The 12,151-nt window shown below is 43.2% G+C and overlaps 1 protein-coding gene across 1 annotated transcript; it reads left to right on the top strand.

The window, feature by feature from the left end:
• The first annotated feature begins 3,428 nt into the window (after window positions 1-3,428).
• LOC120429199 (intraflagellar transport protein 172 homolog) lies at window positions 3,429-9,153 on the top strand. The gene is made up of 3 exons (XM_039594407.2): window positions 3,429-3,586; window positions 3,642-5,683; window positions 5,784-9,153. Exons 1-3 carry the CDS (start codon window positions 3,548-3,550, stop codon window positions 8,923-8,925), a joined length of 5,223 nt encoding a protein of 1,740 aa, XP_039450341.1. The 5' UTR covers window positions 3,429-3,547; the 3' UTR covers window positions 8,926-9,153.
• The last annotated feature ends 2,998 nt before the right edge of the window (window positions 9,154-12,151 follow it).

The following is a 12,151-nucleotide window of genomic DNA, read 5'->3' as shown; positions in this document are numbered from 1 at the left end:
AAAGATTTTTTTAAAACGAATTTCCTTATATTTTCGAAATTCTTCAAAAGAAAAATAAATTTTAAAATAAACATTAAAATTATAAATTTTGATATGCTTTCGGTTTTTTTTTCAAAGACTATTTTTTTATGTTTCTACTCTGAATCAAAATAATGAGTGCTTCTATTTTTAAAGTATTTTTTAAGGAATTTGTTCAATATTACGGCCTTTTGAAATGTTTGTCTTGATTCAAAAGTTTTAAAAATATAGTTTTCGAAAAGATCGGAAAATTTTACGATTGTTTCATGTTTTAACATTGAAAATCGAACCAATAGTTGCTGAGATATCTACAGAGCAATTCTCTGAGATTTCGGTCATTCGAATTTTTTTGTATTTTTTAATCCGACTGAAACTTTTTTGGTGCCTTCGGCATGCCCAAAGAAGCCATTTTGTATCATTAGTTTGTCCATATAATTTTCCATACAAATTTGGCAGCTGTCCATACAAAAATGATATGTGAAAATTCAAAAATCTGTATCTTTTGAAGGAATTTTTTGATCGATTTGGTGTCTTCGGCAAAGTTGTAGGTATGGATATGGACTACACTGAAAAAAAATGATACACGGTAAAAAAAATTGGTGATTTTTAATTTAACTTTTTGTCACTAAAACTTGATTTGCAAAAAAACACTATTTTTAATTTTTTTTATTTTTTGATATGTTTTAGAGGACATAAAATGCCAACTTTTCAGAAATTTCCAGAATGGGCAAAAAATCTTTGACCGAGTTATGATTTTTTGAATCAATGCACATTTTTTCAAAAAATCGAAATATTGGTCGCAAAAATTTTTCAACTTCATTTTTCGATGTAAAATTGAATTTGCAATCAAAAAGTACTTTAGTGAATTTTTGATAAAGTGCACCGTTTTCAAGTTATAACCAAATTTATGTAACTTTTTTGAAAATAGTCGCAGTTTTTCATTTTTTAAAAATAGTGCCCATGTTTGCCCACTATTGAAAAAAATATTTTTGAAAAGCTGAGAAAATTCTCTATATTTTGCTTTTTTGTATTTTGTTGATACGACCCTTAGTTGCTGAGATATTGCCATGCAAATGTTAAAAAACAGGAAAATTGATGTTTTCTAAGTCTCACCCAAACAACCCACCATTTTCTAATGTCGATATCTCTGCAACTATAGGTCCGATTTACAATGTTAAAACATGAAATATTCGTGAAATTTTCCGATCTCTTCGAAAAAAATATTTTCAAAAATTTAAAATCAAGACTAACGTTTCAAACGGGCCAAACATTCAATATTACGCCCATTTGAAATGTTAGTCTTGATTTAAATTTTTTTTTGAAAATATTTTTTTCGAAAAGATCGGAAAATTTCACGAATGTTTCATGTTTTAACATTGTAAATCGGACCTATAGTTGCTGAGATATCGACATTAGAAAATGATGGGTTGTTTGGGTGAGACTTAGAAAACATCAATTTTCCTGTTTTTTAACCTTTGCATGGCAATATCTCAGCAACTAATGGTCGTATCAACAAAGTCCAAAAAAGCAAAATATAGAGAATTTTCTCAGCTTTTCAAAAATATTTTTTTCAATGGTGGGCAAACATGGGCACTATTTTAAAAAAAAAAATAACTGCGACTATTTTTAAAAAAGTTACCTAAAAATGGTTATAACTTGAAAACGGTGCACTTTATCAAAAATTCACTAAAGTACTTTTTGATTGCAAATTCAATTTTACATCGAAAAATGAAGTTGAAAAATTTTTGCGACCAATATTTCGATTTTTTGAAAAAATGTGCATTGATTCAAAAAATCATAACTCGGTCAAAGATTTTTTGCCCATTCTGGAAATTTCTGAAAAGTTGGCATTTTATGTCCCCTAAAATATATCAAAAAATAAAAAAAAATAAAAATAGTGTTTTTTTGCAAATCAAGTTTTAGTGACAAAAAGTTAAATTAAAAATCACCAAATTTTTTTTTACCCTGTATCATTTTTTTCAGTGTAGTCCATATCCATACCTACAACTTTGCCGAAGACACCAAATCGATCAAAAAATTCCTTCAAAAGATACAGATTTTTGAATTTTCACATATCATTTTTGTATGGACAGCTGCCAAATTTGTATGGAAAATTATATGGACAAACTAATGATGCAAAATGGCTTCTTTGGGCATACCGAAGGCACCAAAAAAGTTTCAGCCGGATTAAAAAATACAAAAATTAAAATTAAAGAAAAAAGACCGATTCCGTAGAGAACTGCTCTACATTAGTTACTCTTGCCTTCTATTTAATATTTATAAGTAATAATACTTTCGTTTGAATTACGATGTAACACACAGCTGAAAGGAACTCCAAAACTCTGTTATGTACCTAAATGAACTCATTGTAACTTGATTATTCACAAATAAACCGAATTGAAAATTGAAATTGCTCTACATTAGAAAATGGAGGGGTTGTTTGTGAGAGGCTTAGAAAACTTCAATTTTCCTGTTTCTTTTTTTTAAAGCCGCTTTATCTCAGCAACCAGTGGTCCAATCTTCAATGTCTCTTACACAATTTTATAGCAAATTTTCTGAACCTTTCAAAAAATATATTTTCAGAAATGGTCACAAAAAAATAAAAAAAACTGCAAATATTTTGCTAAAATCAAACTTTCGGTGGCTATATCTTGAAAACGGAGCCCTTTATCAAAAAATCTGTGAAGTAGTTTTCGATTGCAAATTCAATTTTGCATTAAAAAATAGATCAAAATTAGTTTTAGTATGAAATTTCGTTTTTTTTTTCCAAAAATCACTATTTTTCAAAAAATGGCTCAAAAGTTGCGGGTTTTGGTCCCCTAACATAACATATAAAAAAATCTCGAATATCAAAAAATATGTATTTTGGAAAATTGAGTTTTTGTAAAAAAAAATTAATTAGAAAATCGGCAATTTTTTTTTTTCATGTACCTATTTTTTTCTCAATAACTATTGAACAATACATACAATTTTGCTGAAGACACCAAATTGATCAGAAAATTCACTCAAAAGTTTAAGCCAAATCAAAAAATACAAAAAATAAAAATTTGTCGAAATCGGCCGATTTCGTAGAGAATTGCTCATGTTATAAATTTTAATAAAGGAAAAGCTTGAGAAAGGGAGGGGGAGTAAATTTTGACTAATTTTAGCGTGACGTTCTTTATGGATGAAGCCTAAGTGATAGTAGGCAGGCCAGATAGGCCATGATTTACGACAACAAACTGTGTCGTTGTGCTTCCATGACCTCGTTCCCATGGTGACCTGTTGCCATGTTCCGCTCTACCCACGTGTTACCTGTTGCTGTTTCAGGACACCTGTTTGATAACATGTACCTTTGTTGGTAAACAATCCACCTGTTGAGATTGTTTTCTACGACTTTTGTTTTGACCACGCTTCGAAACCATGGCAACGGTAACCCACAACATCCCGGTGAGGTTTCCAGGTTCCCTAAACAAACGGGTGAAAAATCGATATTTGAGATCGGATTTTCAGTAAAGAAAGTCGCAAAAAGTTTTTCAGCAATCTAAAGATGCAGTTAAAATTTATGAAAACTGTCGTTGAAGCTCAGGTACGTTAGGAAACACTAGATTATGCGTTGTTCAACAACACAAACCTTTCAACAGGACTACCTGTACCGCGTGGCCGGGCTGTGCTGGTCTCCGAACAACCAGAAGCTGGCGGTGGCCACCGCCGACCGGACCATCCTGCTGTTTGACGAGAACGGCGAGCGGCGGGACAAGTTCTCGACGAAACCGGCCGATCCGAACGCGGGCAAGAGCTCGTACGTGATCCGGGGGATCGCGTTCAGTCCGGACTCGAGCCGGCTGGCGGTGGCCCAGAGCGACAGCATCGTGTACGTGTACAAGCTGGGCGAGTCGTGGAACGAGAAGAAGGTGATTTGTAACAAGTTTCCGCAGGGTTGTGCCGTGACTTGTGTTACATGGTTGGCGGGTGGGATGATCATCGCCGGGTTGGAGGATGGGAAGGTGCGATCGCTGCACTGTAAGAACAACAAGTCGAAGACGTTGTACGCGGCGGAGAGCTTTGTGGTTTCGTTGGCTCCGAACGCTAGAGGGACGGGGCTGTTGTCCGGACATGAGGATGGATCGGTGATCAAGTTCTTTATCATTGAGGAGCCGGGTGAGTCGTCTGGGAGGATTTTGCAGCATCCGGTGGCACCGATGTCGCTGGCCTGGCCACAAAGTGGAATACTGGTGGCGGGATGTGACAAAAAGGTTTGCTTCTATGACAGCATGGGTCGATTGTCGCGGAACTTTGACTACACGAGGGACGATACGGAGCGTGAGTTTACCATTGCGGCCTCCAGTCCGAACGGACAAGCTGTGGCGGTGGGAAGCTTTGACCGCATTCGTATCTTTTCGTGGAGTCCGCGGCAGAACACGTGGACGGAAGCGCTGTGCAAGAGTATTCCAAATCTGTACTCGGTAACGGCGATCGCGTGGAGAAAGGACGGATCAAGGTTGACCGTTGGATCGCTCTGCGGAGCGGTATTGGCTTATGAATCCGTACTGCGTCGAACCATCTGGCAGGACAAGTTTGAGCTAACGTTCGTGGCTCCGAGTCAGGTTCTGCTCAAGTCCCTGCATGAACCTTCAAATACCATGATCGTGGAATCCCAGCTAGGGTTGGAGATCGATGACGTTCGCATCATGGGCAAAGACAACTATCTGGTCGCCAGAACGGAAGATTCCCTTATCCTGTGTGATCTTATCCGCGCCATGACCAGCGAGATCCCGTGGATCGCAACGGGTCGTCATGAACGATTCTACTTTGAGAACCCAACCGTGGCGCTGATCTTCAACGCTGGTGAACTATCGCTGATCGAGTACGGTCACAACTACATTCTCGGATCTGTAAGGACGGAATTCGTGAATCCCCACGTCATATCGGTTCGTCTAAACGAGCGTGGGAATTCCAAAAACAACAAGAAACTCGCATATCTACTGGATATGAAAACGGTTTGCGTGGTTGATCTAATCCTTCAGTCGACGATCTCTCAGATAACACACGACTCCAAGATTGACTGGCTGGAACTGAGCGAAACCGGCCACAAACTCCTGTTTCGGGACAAGAAGATGCGTCTTCTGCTGGTAGACATCACATCCGGTAAGAAGCAAACCCTCCTAGCGAAGGTAGCATTCGTCCAGTGGGTTCCCTCCAGCGACGTAGCCGTTGCCCAGAGCGACTCCAACCTCGCCGTCTGGTACAACATCGACCTCCCGGAGCACGTGACCATCATGCCGGTTCGAGGTGACGTATTCGACGTACTCCGCGAGGAGGGCAAAACCGAGGTGCACACCCGGGAGGGAGCATCCGAGCACGTGTACAACCTGGACGAAGGTCTGGTCGAGTTTGGGACGGCCGTCAACGATAGTGACTTTGGGAGGGCCATCTTCTATTTGGAATCGCTCGGGGACAAACCGGCCGCGAAGGCCATGTGGCACAATTTGGCGAACATCGCACTGGCGCAGCAGAATTTGCGGGTTGCGCAACGGTGCTTTGCCGCGCTGGAGAACGCTTCCAAGACGTTCTACATCGGGGAGATGATCAAGATTGCGGAAAAGTACGAGGAAAGCACGGGCAGTCCCGGGATGAACTGTCCGGAGGTGAGGGCCAGGATGGCGCTGCTCGGTGGGGATTTGAGGTGAGTTCCAAAACTGCCTTGTTATCTAATCTTCAAAAGTCAATCGTTACATGGTTGTTGATTAGCCTTGAATAAATATAATTGAGGTTATGCTTCACAGGTCTGCGGAGCGCATCTACATCGAACAGGGTGACATCGAAGCGGCGCTGGACATGTACAAGAAGCTTCGCCGCTGGGACGACGCCATCAAGCTGGCGGAACGTCGCGGCTACCACGGGCTGGCCGAGCTAAAGGAGCAGCAGATGGAGTTCCTGCTGAACACCAACCAGGAAGAGAAGGCCGGCGAAGTGCTGGAAGAGCGCGGCGAGAAGGACAAAGCAATGACGCTGTACATGAAGGCGAACAAGCCGGTCAAGGCGGCGAAGCTGGCACTCAAGACGCCGCATCTGCTGTCTAATGAGAACATCGTAACTCGCGTGTCGGCTTCTCTGGTTAAGGCGGAATTGTTCGAACTCGCTGCAGAGTTGGCTCACAAAACGGGTCAACAGGAGCAGGCCATCAGCCTTTACCGGAAGGGAGGAGCGTACGCAAGGGCAATCGATTTGGCCCGCTTTGTTTCGCCGGACGAGGTGATCTCACTGGAGGAAGAGTGGGGCGATTGGTTGGTGTCGAAGCGACAGCTGGATGCGTCGATCAGCCATTACATCGAAGCAGGTTGCACGGTCAAGGCGCTGGAAGCATCCGTGGGAGCGAAGCAGTGGCGCAAAGCGGTTCAGATCGCGAAAGTCGTCGATGATCCGGAAGAGATCAGGAAGTACGCGGTCGAGCTGGCTGAGCATCTGTGTCTGATTGGGGATGTAAAGACCGCGGAAGAGTTGTTGATTCGGGCGGAGATGTACAAGGAAGCGATCAACTTGCTGAACAAACACGGTCAGTGGGAGAAGGCGTTTGATATTGCGGACAAGTTTTTGGAGTCTGAAGACGTGAAGGACATGTTTATAGAGCTGGCGAAGGGACTCGAAGGGGAAGGGAAGTACCGGGATGCTGAAAAGGTTCTGTTGACAATAAATGAACCCGACATCGCTATCAACATGTACAAGGAGCTGGAGATGTACGACTCGATGATCCGTCTGGTGGAGCGATACCATAAGAACATGCTGGAACAAACTCACGCATCACTCGCGAGACAGTTGGAGACCAAGGGTCGTCTGAAGAACGCTGAGGTACACTTTTTAGCTGCTGGCGATTGGAAGGCAGCCGTCCACATGTACTGTACGGCCAACAAGTGGGAGGAAGCGCATCGCGTGGCCAAGCAGAAGGGAGGCGAAGGAGCTTCCAATCAAGTCGCGTTCATGTGGGCAAAATCCCTTCCGATTGAAGGAGCCGCCAGACTGCTCACCAAGATGAACCTGATCGATAACTCGATCGCGTACGCTTGTGAAGCTGGGCAGTTTGATTTCGCGCTGGAACTTTGCAAGGCAAGCGGTAAGCCGGCCGATGAAGTACACTTGAAGATTGCGATGGCCTTGGAGGACGATGGGAAGTTTACGGAGGCGGAAGCGGAGTTCTTGCTGGCGAACAAACCGAAGGAAGCGATCATGATGCACACGCACAGTGGTGACTGGAAGTCGGCACTTCGCGTAGCGGAAAAGTATCTGCCGGAAGCGGTCAAGGAGGTACTGTTAAGTCAGGCAGCGTCGGCGCTGGAGTCTAGGAATTATCCGGATTATGAAGCTTTAATGATACGGGCAGATCGTCCGGACTTGATCCTGGAACACTACAAAGAGTACAACATGCTGAGCGATGCAATGAGAATTGCCAAGGAGTACGTTCCGGGTGCGCTCGCGGAGATTCAGAAGTTGTACGCGAGAGCGAATCGTGGCAGTGGATCGAATGATTCAAGATATCTGCTTCAGAAGGCTTCGGAGTACGCAAGAGCGGAGGAGTTTAAGAAGGCGACGGAATGTCTGCTGCAGATCACCGATGGAAACGCTGATGAGGCTACCGTGGGTCGAGCTTTGCTGCGAGCAGCTGAAATCTGTAACCAGTTTCTGGAAGGCCCCGAGGCGATGGACATCGCTCGCGATCTTGGACCACGGCTGATCGAGATCAACCAGATTGGACCGGCTGCCCAGCTGTACCTGGCAGCGGAGATGCCACGCGAAGCGGTTGACGTTTTCATCAAGACGGACAACTGGAGCAAAGCTCGCCGGCTGGCAAAGGAGATCGATCCTCAGCTGGTTGCGTACGTGGAGACACAGCAAAAGTCTCGCCTGCGGAATCAAGGAAACGTCGAGCAGCTGGCGGATATTGACATAATGGGAGCGTTGGATCTGCTTGCCGAGCAGGGCCAGTGGACACGCTGCATCGACAAGGCGAAGCAGCACAGCGTGCCGGTACTGCAAAAGTATCTGGCTCAGTACGCAGCCCAGCTGATACGGGACCGGGATTGTGTAGCAGCGTTGAATCTCTACCTTGAACATGGAGTCCCTCCGGTAGCCCAAAACTTCAACATTTACAACCGCATCGCGCTGGAGTGCTTCGCTTTACGCGAGCCGGACGGAGTTCAAATTTGGAAGAACCTCCGGAACTTTCTGCTGAACTTGGTCCAAGCGTTGCGCGGATCGGACCAAGCCGAAGCTGACGTGATCGACCGTTTCGAGCAGCTGCTGATGATCTCGCACTACTACTGCACCCGGGCAGCATGTCGTCAGGCACCCGCTCTTCAGTCGATCGCGGTCAAGATCTCCGTTGCGATGCTTCGCCACACGGATGTGGTTCCGGTTGACAAGGGTTACTACGAAGCGGGGATGGATTTGCGCGGCTTGGGACGCGAGTCGGAAGCGTTTGTCATTCTGAACCACTATCTGGACGTTTGCGAAGCGATTGAGGAAGGTTCCGGCAACCTGGTCGATCACTCTGACCTCTCGTCCACGGATTTTCCCAGCTCGGTCCCGATACCGGCTGAGTTGCACCTGAAGAACGAACTCAACTTGCACGAGGAAATCCGTGAATGGGTGTTGGCCGTCAGTATGGACCAGAAGGTCGACCAGGTACTGCCGACCGACGATCGGAACCTGTACGAGTCCAGTTTGGGCATTTCGGACCAGGCTTGTCTGGTGAGTGGCTATCCGGTTATGGGACGCCAACCGGTGGTCTTTCAACGGACGCACCGGCTGGCCAATCGGGACGCATGGAGCAAGCTAACGGTCGCGGCCAGGATGGCACCCCAGACGGACATTCCCAGCGTCATCGAGTTTATCGAGAAGTGGTGCGGACCGGCCAATTTCTTGTCTGGTTAACTCATCAATAGAGGAAAAGCCAATTCGAAAACGATTTGGGAGGTTAGAAATTCTGACAGGTGGTTTGACAGCTGTCATAGTTATTGTAGGTTGACCTGTCAAAATGTCTAACCTCATTTCTTATTCTAGTTGGTTTTCATCCCCTGATGAAAGGTTTGTCGTATTCAAATGTTTGTTTTGAAATAATCTATTGTATCTTTGAACAGTTACTTAAATAAAATGATATCTCTGAAATATATTTTAATTATTCGTATAAATTGAGAAATTATTGTCCATCATTCGTCCTCAGTAGAGCATTCTACCCTCCTGCCCAGCAATGTTGACTCGTAATCAGCTGGGTGGAAATGTCCTAACACATAAACGGAACCCCAGAGTCAACGTCCTGTCCCGGTTTTTCCCATCCGCCACACATCCTCCTCAAGGGATCCTCCCATGTGAGCGCAGCATTCAGGATGCTGAACACAACATTGTCTTTTTTGCTACTTCGTCGTCGTAAGCGACGGCTCGAGTTGGAGAACAAAACGGACGTTCGTACGGCTACCGTCAACTGGGGAGGAAAAGCTGATAACAACAAACAGGAAGGCGTTGTACACATGGTTGGTATTTTTAGTTAAGGGCAGGGGCTGTGGTTTTCTCTGGAGAGATGGAGCACTCTCAGAGAGTGAGAGAGTTGAGCAGTTTCCATACGAAAGAGAGTGAGAGCGCATGGCACCTGTTGCCGAGTGGAGGAAAAGCTAAAGCTATGGATCTTTTTTGGGGTGTAATGAGGAAGCTGCGAGGAATGCGTAGGGCAACGTGGCAATAACTGAACGTAACAAAAGGTACTCGAAAGTTTTTTTTCATTAAAATTTTTGTTTTCGTCAAATCTTACATTGTTTGGAAACTAATGATTGCAAAACAACTAAACTAGTGTAAAATGCATTTAAAAACACTTGTTGCATTCAAATGTTGAGACTATGGCTTGTTTTTGTTCAATTTTTATATTTTTTCATTCTTTGAAATATTGATTCGAATTATATATGAGGCAGTATCTCAGAAACTAATTGTCCGGTTTTCAAAGTTCCAGAGAGTAAAGGAAAGTTTTTCGGAGGTGCTTTTCTGCCAAGAATTAATTTTTAAACTCGAAAAACTTAAAAAAAATCGAAAATTTGTACCTATAGGAAGCTGGTTATAGGGTATTTGTCCCGATTTTGGGCCTACTAAGCAGAGCGCACTTTTAATTTGATGTATTCTCAAAGACTGCTATTGGCAGCCTAGTTTGTTATACATGAAAAAGTTGGATTTTTAATGCTTAAGCTCGTACATTATCAACATTTTGATAAAAATACCTTATATCGCTGTAAAAGCACGAAAAACTAAAACCATTTTTGCCCCTATTTTGGGGATATTGCTCCTAGCATACGACCTTCTTTGTGCATATTTTCGGCCTACCTTCTGATTGGTTGAAATCTCGAAGCACGTGGCGAACTTTTTTGACGTACGGTTCAGCCCCAGCTCGTACAGTACAGCCGCACAAATTCGGTCGACAAACATGCTAAATCATTGTGATGTTTTAAGCCACAAATAAACATTAGAATGATTGATTTCACTTGCATTACGTGCATAATTAGCTTGAACATGATTTATATCATTCTTTAGGAGTTTTAAACATAATTAAACAATTGTTGCGTAGCCAAACAACAAGCTCGTAGTATTCAAGAAAGACTGTAAAATTCGAGAAGCGCACACACACTGGCACAGTTTGTAGAATTGTCAAATGTACCGAAAATATATCCATTTCTCTCCGATATGGATGAAACAACTTTAATCAGTTATTTTATTGATTTGGTGGCAGTTTAGTGATTGTTTTTGCAATGAGATTGTGCAACTCACCAATAAAAACACATTGCCGGTGGTTGGAGATTCGGGGGACGGCTCTCATTCATGTGCTGATGAAAACCGCCCAAGTAACATTTTTTCCCAGGAGTTCTACAAGAGCTCTTCAAGATAGCTACAGCATAGCAGTTTGGACCGCGGTAGGATAAAACTCTCTTCAAGTACTCTTCCAAACTCCTGAAGATGTTTTGAAGAGAATTTTATCCTACCGCGGTCCAAACTGCTATGCTGTAGCTATCTTGATGAGCTCTTGTAGAACTCCTGAAAAAAATGTTACTTGGGCGTGACGCTGAGTGTCAACAAGCGGTAGCGATTTGCCAAGAAAAATGTGAAGAGTGATATATTTTTTGCTTTATTTCTAATTTAGGAGGAAAAAGTGAATGATCCTTGCCCACCAAAATGAAGATAATGACTGCATGTATCATTTTCAAGTGGTAGATCCCTGCCTCAATTTTGTTGAATTAAGTTTGGTAGACCCAAAATACGTACTAGGCCCAAAATAGGGACAAATACCCTAGAAAAATTACAAACAAAGTTTCATCCAAATAAAAATACCAACATTTACATAATTTCCAATAAATTTGCTCATTTTTGGCAGAATTGCCCTAATTTGTTTTTTCAAACATGTCATATAATCCTAATGCTCCTTCTGTTGACACATGTTCTGTTTGCTTCGCGGTACAATTAAAAAAAGATGAAGTCAGACAAAACAAGGGTTTCCAGCAAGGCCTCAGACTGGCAAGTAATTATTAATTACTTTGATTTTCAGCTGGTAATTAGGTAATTCTTTAATTACTTAGTAATTCATGGCAATTAGAGTAATTTAAAGTAATTAATTGGTAATTAAAGTAATTTTTGAGTAATTATTGATTATTTTAAATTGTACTTCTTCAACAACACTATTTACTTTTAATATATAATCTATTATAACAGTCAAACAAATCAAATTATTCGCTCTACAGCATTGCCTTGGCGTTCTCGATTGCGAGATTCCTACTCGAAACTAGGTGTTCGAAGGCTTGATTGTTGAGGCAATTGCAAACCTCTTTTTACACCTTAGCTTCCATCCACCCCGGAATTCGAACTGACGACCTTTGGATTGTTAGTCCAACTGCCTACCAGCGACTCCACCGAGGCAGGACCCAGGGAGACGACTCCTACACCTGGACTGAGCTAACGACCTAATCTTTTAGGTTAGTCCGGGGCCAACATTTACTTCCCTTCCGACGGAAGGCGTGATCAGACAAATCTCGTCTCGAGAAATGCCACGGGGACCGTCTGGGATCGAACCCAGGCCAACTGGGTGAGAGGCAATCACGCTTACCTTTACACCACGGTCCCGGCATTATAA

This window comes from Culex pipiens, chromosome 3 (assembly GCF_016801865.2).
Source record: "Culex pipiens pallens isolate TS chromosome 3, TS_CPP_V2, whole genome shotgun sequence".
NCBI lineage: Eukaryota > Metazoa > Arthropoda > Insecta > Diptera > Culicidae > Culex > Culex pipiens.
The sequence above is the reverse complement of the archived record's forward strand: the minus strand, read 5'-3'. Positions and strand labels throughout refer to the sequence as shown.